The 12,547-nt window shown below is 49.5% G+C and overlaps 5 protein-coding genes across 5 annotated transcripts; 3 read left to right on the plus strand and 2 right to left on the minus strand.

Annotated features, from left to right (window-relative positions):
* Positions 1-428: 428 nt before the first annotated feature.
* Positions 429-1,829, minus strand: SNOG_01710 (hypothetical protein; the record flags this gene model as incomplete). Its single annotated transcript, XM_001792291.1, has 4 exons — positions 429-569; positions 621-1,615; positions 1,651-1,710; positions 1,766-1,829. 4 exons carry the CDS (start codon positions 1,827-1,829, stop codon positions 429-431), a joined length of 1,260 nt encoding a protein of 419 aa, XP_001792343.1.
* A 1,560-nt stretch (positions 1,830-3,389) lies between these two features.
* Positions 3,390-5,196, plus strand: SNOG_01711 (hypothetical protein; the record flags this gene model as incomplete). The annotated part of the gene is made up of 3 exons (XM_001792292.1): positions 3,390-3,776; positions 3,835-4,628; positions 4,983-5,196. The coding sequence occupies 3 exons, from the start codon at positions 3,390-3,392 to the stop codon at positions 5,194-5,196; spliced, it is 1,395 nt and encodes a 464-aa protein (XP_001792344.1).
* A 1,060-nt stretch (positions 5,197-6,256) lies between these two features.
* Positions 6,257-9,672, plus strand: SNOG_01713 (hypothetical protein; the record flags this gene model as incomplete). The annotated part of the gene is made up of 6 exons (XM_001792293.1): positions 6,257-7,048; positions 7,099-7,726; positions 7,763-7,987; positions 8,514-8,836; positions 8,910-8,940; positions 9,476-9,672. The coding sequence occupies 6 exons, from the start codon at positions 6,257-6,259 to the stop codon at positions 9,670-9,672; spliced, it is 2,196 nt and encodes a 731-aa protein (XP_001792345.1).
* Positions 9,673-10,745: 1,073 nt separating this feature from the next.
* On the minus strand, positions 10,746-11,558 carry SNOG_01714 (hypothetical protein; the record flags this gene model as incomplete). Its single annotated transcript, XM_001792294.1, has 3 exons — positions 10,746-11,247; positions 11,295-11,471; positions 11,527-11,558. The coding sequence occupies 3 exons, from the start codon at positions 11,556-11,558 to the stop codon at positions 10,746-10,748; spliced, it is 711 nt and encodes a 236-aa protein (XP_001792346.1).
* Positions 11,559-11,583: 25 nt separating this feature from the next.
* On the plus strand, positions 11,584-12,253 carry SNOG_01715 (hypothetical protein; the record flags this gene model as incomplete). Its single annotated transcript, XM_001792295.1, has 4 exons — positions 11,584-11,599; positions 11,625-11,758; positions 11,783-11,950; positions 12,062-12,253. 4 exons carry the CDS (start codon positions 11,584-11,586, stop codon positions 12,251-12,253), a joined length of 510 nt encoding a protein of 169 aa, XP_001792347.1.
* Between the last annotated feature and the right edge of the window lie 294 nt (positions 12,254-12,547).

Genomic DNA, 12,547 nt, shown 5'->3' on the forward strand with positions numbered 1-12,547 from the left:
CTTAAAGTGGGGAATTGAGCAGGCTCCGCTACTGATCTATTGCCCGCAGAGTTGCCCTTAGTTCTTCACTTCGATGGTTTAGATTTGCACGCTACTGCGTATCATGACTTCATCTGACCGTTTTGATATAATAGAAGTCAGGCTAACATTCGCATTGCAGAGCTCTGTACGCATGCGTAGACAGTGATAGGTTGTTTGTAGTCACTCCTGTAAAACAAGGGAGTGGAGTCGCCAGAAGTCATGTGATAAATTGTCACATCGTGATTCCCATAGCTTCCTTCGCATACTTGTTTGACTCACAAATAATAGCAATGAGGTGTCTACTCAGACTTCAAGAATTCTTGGTTGCATCATGCCCTGGGTGCGTATGCTTTGAAAGGGGTATCTACAATATCTACACGCGGGAGATGTAATTTATTTCAATTCGATCATTCTTCCATGGCTTTCCAACTCATTTGGATTGGCGTTTCGTCACGGGCAGGGTTCCAGTACTTTCTACCAGAGGTTGATGGCTTGTTCGTGTCGCCAATTATCTTTGCTAGACCCGTGACCTTGGCCCTCTGTCGGGGCTATCTGTTGTCTCGGCAGCGAAAGCTATGCCAAAGATACCATCGAGCCACCCAATTCTCTTCATTGACAACATTTCGGTAGCTTCCAAGGGTGTAGTAGTGCTTCACGTCTGGGGAAGCATTGCCAACGACCTCCGACAAGATCCGATGTTTTGCGGTTTCGCTTATCTCGTCCCATCTATAAGGGGCTGTTATATATGGACTCAAACGACTTTGATCAGTGAGATTAGAAGCATCTGCACTCAATCTGTCTCGCGCCATTTGAGCATCTTGCACTAGAAGCTTGTGCACTTGTTCGTTTAGTCCCAAACGAGCAAACAGCACCTGCTTATCCGCGCTCTGGGTAAGAGGCTGACTGTTGATGGTCGCCAAATGGCTCTTGCTCATTATTTGTACCTCCTTGCTGTTGTCAGAGGATCCTACTTCTGCGGTAGATGGAGTAGTGTCTCCCCTAAGGTCCTTGTCTCCAATAGTCGCAAACTTCTCGGTAGCTACATTGTCGGTGGGTGGCTTCCTAAACAAACTGGAGAAAGTGATGTCGTTATCTCTGCTGTGTGTTCCAAAGCTCCCATCATCTGCACTCTCCATGTAGTCTCCTGGCATTGGCACATTCGAAAGCTCGGCATTGCCCAAGTTGTCTTGTCCCAAGTCTTTTTTAAGGTCGCGCGATGCGCGGGGCAGAGTGGTCTCGTATGTGCTACTAACATCTCGGGAGGTCGAGTCTTCAACCAATTCTGGGGGTGTATTGGAGCCAGAAGTGTCATCGTTCATATCTCGAAATATCTCAGGTGAGCCTCGGCTTCTTTCGTAATCTTCATGGCTATCCGATCCTTCGTTGATGTTTATGGGAAGAGCGAATAGGGTCAGTGTCTGTTGGTGGGAACCAAGGTGCTTTTGAAGACTTCCAATAGTAATTGATGCAGTGCAAAGTAGGCAGGTAACCTTCTCACTCATACTAGGCCGCTTCAACGATGTACGTCTGACAGCTGGAAGTACCGAGGTTAGTTCAGGGTGCAAAGTCCGCACATGACTTTCGAATTCGTGCTCTGTGGTAAATATAAAGCCACAGCCTTCTACACACTGCCATGATCCTCTGTGGACTGTAAGCTCGTGATTGAACCAATTGCGCCTATGATCGTAGCTGCAAAAGGGTCAGCATCTGATTCCATGTATGTCTAGAACTCTGGGTTTCGTACAGCCTATCAGCGGTTGTGCATTCTTCAAAGGTACAGCAGTAAGGGTGAAGGTCTTCAAAGACATGTTTTCTAGATTCATTAGCGAAGGTTTGGTGAAATGCCATTTTCATACTTCCAGGCGGCCTCAGTATGTAGAGAAATAGCAATGAAACATAACGGGCATTCGAAGAAATCTTCTGTTTGCGCATCCTTTGGTAATGGAGGCACCCTGATGCTTGCATTCACTGAAGCTGCAAAAGATGTTTGTGATGCAAAGTCTTCATCTGAGAGTCCTTCAACAGTGTTCTGCTTGTAACTGACTGACGCGGATGTGACCTCTGTGCTGTTTTTTGTATGCTCTAAGTCTTGTCAGCCACCATACATTAAACTCTCAATTCCTCAAAATCCTACCCGTCCCGATTGATTCCAACCCTAGTTTCTCAATGCTCTCTAACAGGTTGAGTCTGTGTTCCTCTCGATAGCTGAGATACTGCCGGCGACTTGAAATTCCTCGCCCCAACCGCTTTGCGAGATACACAGGGCAGTCTGGGTACTTTTCTTGAACATGAAGCGTGTCATATCTTTCATGAAACGACTTTTCGGCGCCTATAGTCATTGTGTAGTATGGTGCAGGCGCTGGGTCTCTGATTGCTATACTAAGAGCCACGAAGTTAGCAAGTGAACGGTTGAAATGGGCAGTGTCAGTATACATACGACAGCCTAAAGAGAGATGTTATTGTACTGTGACAACTCGAAAGGAGCTGATGTAGTTCGGTACTATCCTGGAGATCATCTTCAGATGATTCGGATTCGGATCCAGAGCTGGAGAGTTCATAGGCGTCCCACGGAACTCGTTCGCCTCGCAAGATAGCTGACACTCATGATATGTTCAGCATATTGAATGTATAGTCCTTAGAGCACTCACTGTTTTGTATTGTTTCGGACAGAGCTCTAAGCAAATTGTGTACGTCACCCTTGAGGTCAGGGGCATCGCGGAGTCTGCCACCTTTAGCTGTCATGAAATGTTGCTAGTCAGTGGAACCAACCTGTATTCAAGAGACCGATGCACAGGTCTCTGTGCTGCTAGGTTCCCAACGCATACCTCTATCAGTCAGCCTATGCCAGATACTTAAGATATTTTGTATCACCTTGAAACGAGTGAGCTCATCCTTGATTGATGAGTCTGTTACCTGTGTTGTGGAGACTTCTTGATGCTCGAGAGCGCTTGCAAGGCTGAGAAAATCACGGACGATATCGCTCACGACAGCGGCTATAGCGGGGAGGACGACAGTATCACCACGAGATAGTCCGAACATCAGTTTCAACGGTGAATCTCCAGTGTTCTGAATGATGCGCGGATTATAAAGGAGCGGGTTTCTGCGAGATGATGCCCGCTCGCGTACTTGGCGGTTCAAGAGTTAGATGAAGCAGAAGTTACCCCGCGCTTTGTACCACACTGGTGACCCTACATCTTACAACCACGTCCTAGATTGTAGCCTTCACACGATTAGTACTGTGAACTGCTGGTAAGTGCGTGAGTCTTTCCTGCGAAATTGGTAACCACTATAACTTGCCCGAATACATGTAGTATTCAACCAAGCTGGGGCGCACTTCTTAAATCTGATCACGACATCATCAGCCGGACATGAGTGGGATCGAAGTGGCTGGGATCGTTCTGGGGGCGATTCCGATCATTCTGGCTGGACTTCAATTCTACATTGAGGGCATTAGCGTGACCAGGCGATATCGGAAATACGAGGACGGAATCAAGGATCTTGTACGCCAATTGGGAACAGAGTATGCAATCTATGCGAACAGTGTCAAGCTTGTTTTGAATGGGGTGGTCAAACAAAAAGACATTGCACTCTTTCTTGCTAAGCCTACCAGCGAGCAATGGAAGGATCCAAATTTCGAAGCGACTTTGCAAGAACGGCTAGGTACCAGCTACGACTCATTTGTCAGTTCTATGCAGCAGTTGGCGGCCATCGTTGAACGTTTTAAGAAGCTACTCAGGTTGGATGCTTCTGGAAAAGTTAGTGAACCATATCCACGTTGTCAAAACAGCAAGTGATAGCTAAAAGAACATCTAGCCGCTATTCACAGACAAGGGTACTTTCAAGGAACACTATAAAAGATTCAGATTCAGCTTGAAAATATCGTACGTATTCACATTCCGTGTAAGAGGATTGCATGCCGAGCTGACAGTACATCTCTGCCATAGTGACTACAAGGAGCTCATGACGGAGCTTCGACAAACGAATTGGTCTCTCCACATTCTGACTACGCAAGCTTCGACGTTACCAATTGGTCACGATAGCCATGCAGCGGCAAAGCAGTTGACGCCAAACTTCTCTTTGATTAAAGATCACGCGCTGACGTTTCATGCTGCGTTAAGCAACAGCTGGAGCTGCACTTGCCAGGTACATCATAACGTCAACCTTCGTCTGGAATCACGCATAGAAAACAGACCCTGCGACAACAAAAACGGTAGAATGACGAGTGGTGATGCTTTTCATGTTTTGTTCCGCTATGAGCATGAAGAGTGTTCGGCCGCACAACTTTGGACATGGAAGGAAGCAGATGCGCGTATCAAGCATGTGGGCACATCAACCGCGAAACAACAGTCCAGCAGAGACACAAAAAGTGTGCGCTTCGCCACGGAAACTAAAACTAATGCCACACACCTAGCATTAGAGCCAGAGACGACTACACATCAAATTAAAGATCTATGCTCGGCTATCATTGCGTCGCAAAGGTCTCAGCGAGGAATAGGTTTCTCACTGCTGGCAGACGTGCTTACCAAGCAGAAGTGCGAAATATTGCTCATCACACCAGTGAAGCCATTTCTGTCCGATACGGCTTCATGGTCTGTCTCGTCACCGAGGTCAGTCCTCAGAGACCCCAGATTCGTACAACAAGATCGATTGAAGCTATCTATAACGCTGGCATCCAGCGTTCTCCAACTTCACGAAACTCCCTGGCTGCATGAAACCTGGAGTAAAGACAGTATATTTTTCGTAAACCGAACAGGAAGCACTCAATTCGATCAAGCGTTCGTCTCTCATGAATTCAAACGCTCGGAACCCTTATCAACCCCCACTATACCTAGTTGCATGGGACGTATCATTCGAAACCAGACTTTATACACCCTGGGGGTCGCATTGATCGAGCTTTACTACCGGAAGCCAATCTCGGAGCTACATCAGAATATAGATGGCAACCAGAATACAGGCGACAGCTTTTTGGATCTGCTAACTGAGTTCAACACTGCTGATCGAATGGCTGAAGCGTTGTGGAGTGAAGCTGGTGCAAAATACAGCAATGCCGTTAGACGATGCATACGTTGCGACTTCAATCAGCGTGCTAGTAGCTTGGAAGATAGAAAGTTTCAAGAGGCAGTGTTCCGGGGCGTAGTTGCTCAGCTTCAGGAGAACTATGAATACCTCTTCTAGGGGTATCAAGTGCGACATGAGGCTATACAGACGCCTGTACCCCGGTTTTATAGTAATGTCTTCAACGGAAGGCTATTTGTCTCATCGTCAGGGTTCCGCTCTTCGCAAAGACATCGGAGTCAGGAACGTGAATGCATAGCAGTCGCACTACTTCGAACAAAAGAAGCGTGAATCCAATAAAGTTTTCATGATCGGAGTACCCTACAGACTAGAAATCTGTGCTACTACTTGGTCGACATGTTGTTCTCAATTTGTGAGTTCACTTGCCACATAATTTCAGGTATGCTGCGAAGTTCCTCATTGTTTCTCTCCTGACTCTATGCTGAGACTTTGCGGCTTTTCTCACCATCCACTTGCTTTACATGCTCCAATTTAATTGCCTGCATGAAGACCACTTTTCTAAGCAACAAGCCTAGCCCTTTTGCACTTTCCCTCTTACACGGTGCTCATCTTGCAGAGTGACCTGCTTTTCATGATTTAGCGCAAAGCTGTTAAGTCTATCAACGCATTCTGTTTCAACTAGCCGCTCGTAGTCGCCTAGCTTAGCAATAACAGCCCTATTAATCCTACAGATGAGTTCAGCAAGACTGATAGCTTGGGCCGGCGCTCACAAAGTCGTCGATAGTGCCGCTTTGCGAGTTACTTCAGCTGTACCGGCCAGTACATAATTGCATTCCAAAGGGCGGGGATGCGAGCAAGGTTAGTATGATATCTAGGAGGGTCTTGATAATTATCAAGCCGACGCTGCCAACGAGACGGCGTACGAGCAGCTGCATTCTGATCTCAGTGGCATGGCTACAGCGACGTACAGGAAGGTCTTCGTTACGAAAAGCAGAACCAAGAAAAGTGGAGGCAAATAAATGCAAGAGTTGGGCGCAACGGCGTTGCAGTATACGGGCTCGGAGTTTGGGCAGAAGCTAGTCCGAAGGTGATGATGTGCCCCACCACGATAATGTCCCGGATATCCAGGCATCAACGCCTTCGTCAAAACGAGATAGCCTCAGGGAAAAAAGACTACAGCCCAAACAGCGCAAACCTACCTGCTTTGAGAGTGTCCAAGATGCCATCAACCGATTCAAACAGCGCCCAGGGATCTCTGACCAACTACGTCGCCTATCATGATCGACGAATCGGAAAGGACACCGTTGGGCACTACGATCTAGAAAATGGAACTATTGTACCGCTGAGCTTCATCTCAGGAACACACGTTGAAAACATATATCAAGTCATTGAAGTTGGCGAATCCAATATCATATGCGTCAGCCAGTCCCAGCCTGCCAGGAGTCTCAAGATCCTGCCTCCGTTCCCGGATCGCGACGTTCTTTGCGTTGGCAAGAACTATTCTGAACACGCGAAAGAGTTTAATAGCTCGGGATTTGATAGCTCCGACAAGGTCGATACGCCCTCGCATCCAGTCATCTTCACTAAGCGGTTTACGTCCATCATCGCTCATTGCGACAAGATATATCCGCATCCTGACTTCTCCCGAACTGTCGACTATGAGGGAGAAATCGGAGTCGTTATTGGCAAGTCTGGTTATCGCATCTCAGAAGCCGATGCTATGGATCATGTCTGGGGTTATACCATCATCAACGACATTACGGCGCGCGAAAGGCAACGCGACCATAAGCAATTCTATATTGGGAAGTCGGCAGACACTTTCTGTCCTATGGGCCCTATAGCCGTCCCAAAAGAGAGACTGGATGAAGTGCTACGAGTCCAGACCCATGTAAACGGAGAGCTACGACAAGATGCTACCACAAACGACCTCATCTTCTCAATTCCGTTCTTGATCAAGACTATGTCCGAAGGGCAGACTTTGTTACCTGGAGACGTTCTGGCGACAGGCACAGTAAGCTGTGACTTCTGTGATGATGCGACTGACTTGCTAATACTATATAGCCCGCTGGTGTCGGTATTGGGAGGAAACCGCCTGTCTATCTAAAGGCAGGGGACGAGGTTTCTGTTTCGATAAATGGCTTGAGTACCCTGGTCAATGAAGTCGCCAACCCACATCTAGGTAAGCCGAAGGTTGAAGACATATCTCACATGCGCACTACGCATACAGTCGACAAGTACAAGCAATCAACGCTCACACTGATCAACGGAAAGCCGTTGTATTATACCAAATCCGACTCAGGAACTGACAGGCCCCCTGTTGTCCTTCTCCATGGATTGGGTGGCAGTAACGACTACTTTGAGCCTCTGATATACGCTTTGAAATTACAGGAGAGGCATACGCTACACGCTTTCGACTTTGAAGGTCACGGTCTTTCGCCCACATCGCCTCTTAGTAAGATAAGCGTCGAGTCGTTAGCCGAGGACTTGAACGGCATATTCGGACATGCCAAAATTACATCGAAAGCCATCATTGTTGCGCACGGGATAAGCTGCCTTGTTGCCATGAGCTTCACTCTTGCACACCCAGAATTGGTCGCAAAGCTTGTCCTGCTCAGTCCACCTCCGTCGCCACTGCCTGACCTCGAACGTTTGAACATGCGCTCTGGGATTCATTCTGCTCGTGCTAGTGGTATGTTACCTGTCGCGAAAATGGACTCAATATCAGGGACATCTAGAAGGACACGAGAGACAAATCCGCTTGCGAACACGGCCATAAAGATGTCGCTCCTGAATCAGGACGCAGAGGGATATGCAAAGGCCTTGCAAGCGTTGGTAGACGCGAAAGAGCTAGACGTTGGTGCGATCGAAGCAAAGACTCTCATAATCACAGGCAGTGAAGACGAGAATTCGCCACCCCAGACGTGTGAAGCGTACGTGGCGGCGATGAAAAGTGCGAGCGTCCTAGTTCTACAGGATGTGGGACACTGGCACTTATTCGAGGATTGCTCGGGTGTTGCGAATGCGATGGGACACTTCCTCGAAGAGAATTAGATTGGCCAGAAGAGGCGTCCTATTGATGAAGCGGCAAGCGAAACTTCGTTCGGCCACTTCTTACACTAAGACTCAATCGAAGCTCTAATCAATTTATTATATCTCATCAGGATTCTAATGGAATATGCACACATCAGCTCGAGGCTGCATTTCACATCCGGTCTACATTGGTCTGTGCATTTCCCACCAGTGCCCTTATATCATCGTTCTCCTTCTGCTTCGAGTGCTCTCCCATTGCTACACTCGTCAACTACAACCATGTCTAGTTCAACCAAACAGCAAAATACGATGATGATTGTCGTGAGACTACCCCCGAATCCAGCATACGCAGACTCCAAGATCTCTAAGATGGGATTTCTGACACTACCTCCAGGTTAGTATAAGTCACTCTTATCGCCCCCCCTATGATCTAGCTAACAATTTAGAACTCCGTAACACGATCTACGCATGGCTTTCCACCAGTATCGCTCAGAGCCACTCCCAGAACAGTAGAGGCAGCATACGCATCACCAGCCACCCAAACAACTCCCGCTGGATCACTGTGAATGATGGGAGAGGATCCACCCGCCAAGATCTCGGCTTCCTCCAATCCTGCATGCAGATTCGGTACGAGAATCTTCCAATCCAGGTGGCCCATACCCAGATCGACATCGCTTTATCTGAGCTCGTCAAGTACGCCCGGAACGTCGAGTCCGCCCGGATTCTTGGGTACACTGACAATTTCACCCTCCCGATTGGCACCGTTACGGTGAGTTTCAGGATAGCAGATTGGAAGGCGAATGTGCAATTACTGGCGCCCACATCCAAGCGAATACTGCCAGGTTGTCGACATCCTGGCCTTGCTCAAGACATGTGCGCGCTTCCCCAGCTCATTGCTCTGATCGCATGTCGCATCCATATCGTTGGGCTCAGCCAAGAGGCTTCTTTTCTTCTCCTGCGCAAACCTCTTCTCATTAATTCCTCTTATACTCTCTTAATTTTCGCCGCTACAAGAGCCACCTTGACCTCCTCGGCACTAGAAAACCGCCCTATGCAACAATTTTGGATAATAGTACCTAGAGCCAGTGTACTTATAGGAGGAAAGCTTCCCTGTTGGAAAAGTTCTTTAATCTCGCTGTCGCCAAGATCACTACAAGGCTTTTGGCCCGTGAGAATCTCATACAACAGACTCCCAATACTAAACACCTCTCCTTCTCTGCTTCCCTGCACGGTATCATACTGATTATCCTGTAGCGCTTTCGCATAGCTGGTCTCGGGCCCAACCAGCTCCGCTCTGTCCCCAACTCGTGACCCAGAGAAGTCATTTAGTACTAATGACAAGTCATCTCCCACAAGAAAATTCCTCGTGCTAATATCGCACTGGTACACATCCATGGACTGCGTAAAGGCTATGCGGTCCACGGCCTCCCCTGCCCAAAGCATCAGCTGATCCCGCCCAATCCCGCCCCACGTCTTCTGCAGATATGCGCGCAGGTCCCCATTTTTGCAGAATGCAAAGACGAGGCCAACCGACGAGATTTCCAGCGGCGCAAGGATGCCAGCGCGTATGCCAAGATGCTGGTATGTCTCTTTCTCACGCTCTAGCATCATGTGCGACTCTTCCATGTGCGATCGTGCTCTTGCAGCGACCTGCGCGCTACAGTGCTGAGTCTCAAACACAAAGGGAAACTTGAGCACCCCCTCTTGCCGTCGTCTGATAATGCAAGCGCAGCAGTCCCACCGTTAGGCGAAGTGACGGGTATACCCTAGAACAGGAAATTGCAGTACTGGCATATCGAAACGAGGTGGAATTTTTTGTGCTGGAGAGAAGATAAGAAACAGAGGATAATAAAAGTTTGTTGAAGAGAGAAATTGCGGCAATTGTATCAGGTACAGTGATGTATAGCTATGCGATAACAGCGCAGCAGTATAATAGAGAGAGAATGGGGTTAAGCTAGTCGGTATCGGGGAAAGGAACGACTACGCCGCATCCGTCCCACCCGTTCTTTCCAATCGACATGGAAAGGCTACTATCTTGAGATTTGCTATCGTTTGCTGTACTAAAAAGAGCAGCGTTGTGTTGCACTTTATCAGCGCAAGGGTGACGCTCCAAGCGGCGCACAGTCTAGGGTGAGAGTTAAAGTATTAAAGAAGAGAACTTCAACGACTGCAGGTACAAAGCAGAGACAAGTATTCGGCGGCTCTACACCTTGCGCCGTTACCTTTACTCCTCGGTCAAATTCCTAACCCTACTGTCTTACTATACTGGCTCTCAAGGTGCAGAGACATTGAATATAGCAGCTTGATCAGGAGAGAATGGGGTGCAAGGCTTGAAGATGAACGAATAAGATCCAATATCTGACCTAACAAAAGAAATCCCAAAGACCAGAGCAAGCTATGCAAAACACAGATATCCACCCTGAATGCAGAAACAAAAGGAAAGTGATGCAGGGTATCATATGCGTATCCAATCCAAGCCGATCCCACCTTCCAACTCCAACTCCCTTCGGTCCAAAAATCACGGACACGTCAAACTCCTGACCCTACTAACCTTGCCCGTGCCCAGAATCTCTCCCCTTATTTGTTTCGGCACCCGGGCCTTCGCCCAACACTGCAGCGCGACTCTCCTCATAAGCTCGACCTCCTCATCCTTGAGCCTCAGCTGGCGTTTCGCGAGCTTACTCTTGCGCAGCTTGACGCCTTTGCCCTCGACGTGTGTGGCGCCGGAGAAGGGCATGTGCGGGTAGGTCAGCACGCGGCGCTGCACCGGGGCGCGCGGATGTAGGCGACGAGACGAGGCTTTCGAGATTGACGCATTCGGTGATGAGGGCCTGGATGCCTGCTGACAGCTGCGTGGCGCGCGAGAGCAGGTACGGCCACATGTCGCCGTCGTTGTTCCAGAAGGGGTCGGAAGCGAGGGCGGAGCGAAGGGCGGGGAGGATGTGGGGGAGTGGGGGGAGGGATTTGTTTGATTCATCGTCGACTGCAGCAGGGCTGGTGGGGGATGCGATGGCGGCGGTGGAGAGGAGGGAGGCGGCGATTGTGAGGCGGATGTGGGATTCGGTGGAGAGGGCGGCGTTGACTACGCATGCTGGTGGGGGGGTTAGTTGTGGCTTCGATGCTTTCGCGTGGGGACAATGGCGTACCTGGACATCCGGAGCCTTTGCACCATTGTTCTTCCTCGGTTAAGAAGCATTGTAGGCAGAGAAATGCGCCTCTAGCTTCACCCGGCAAAAGCCAACTCGAGGTCCTCGGTTTTGCGGGTGCACAGCGCTGCTTCGGCGAGGGCCGAGGCTCGTTCGAACAGCGTCACGACGGGCATGATGAGCGCGTGCAAGATGTCGCGGTGGAGGAGCCATGTCTCCTGTGCCTGTTCATCGCATTGGATGTGTTCTTCGCAGAAGCTGTTGCACGTCAGCCATTCGTCCCATATCCACTCAGCCATTCGTGAAAACATACTCGGCATTTCTCGCCAGATAGTTCCTCAGCATAGTGAAGCCCTCACTCCTGTTCAACATGTCCACATCCTCAAGTGGGATCGCAAAAGGGCTCTGTAGGTGCTCCATTTCTCCTTATCGATGATATGCCAATGGTTGGTCGCGCGAAGGAGTCCCGGGTCGATCTTCTCATTGATATCCTGCTGCGGCAACAAGAACCCCAAACAAACAAAAGCTCAATCGAAAGTATAACTGTACGTATGTAACAGTGAAGAAAGTCAACGTCCTCTAGCTCAACGAAAATCAACGAGGGTTCCCTTCCCCATTTCAATGAAATGACGCGGCGCCCCATGCTTCTCCTAGTTCCCTCCTTCCCTGGTCGTGCTCCAGACCACTCAGAGCCCCGCAGCTGCCCCCTTTCCTCATTTGGCCCAAGCGCCCCATTGGTACGTGCTAAATCTGGCTTATCTCACAGCCAGACCAGCTGCAAGCGCTGCATGTCACGATGCGACTCGTTGAGGCTGCCCTAGGTTTTCGCTGTGGCTTGGTGAGTGCAGTGTGCTGTCTACGCCTTCGATACAACACTGCATATCGAGTTACCCGGGGGGGAGGGACACGCAAGCCCGTCGCGAGCAAGATTGCCCGCGCTGCGAATTGATGAGTTCAGGCCGCTCCGATCCCCGTGGACGCACGCGATCAACACCAAGGAGATCGGATTATGCAAACCACGTGTGAACGATGCGCGTTGAAACATGTTTCGGCAGCGACAGTCGCAGGGTTTTCCACGCTTTGGACGAACCAGTGTCGGAACTAGATAAACGACTACTGCTAGTCATTCACCGAGTTGACGTCCGCCTCCTGTGTCTGCCGGGCGGACGTCCAACGTGGTTGCCGGGAAGCAAACCACGGTCGGGAGTGGATCTCAACTCAGGGGCCCTGCGTTCACGTTCATTACTCTGCGGACTAGCTCGTGGAGATCACAATTGCACGCCCCGGGTCGCTTTCTTTCTGTTCATTATGTCTTCGGCTTCTTGGCGCGACGT

The sequence above is a fragment of the Parastagonospora nodorum genome, assembly GCF_000146915.1.
Source record: "Parastagonospora nodorum SN15 chromosome Unknown scaffold_2, whole genome shotgun sequence".
In the NCBI taxonomy this organism is placed as follows: Eukaryota; Fungi; Ascomycota; class Dothideomycetes; order Pleosporales; family Phaeosphaeriaceae; genus Parastagonospora; species Parastagonospora nodorum.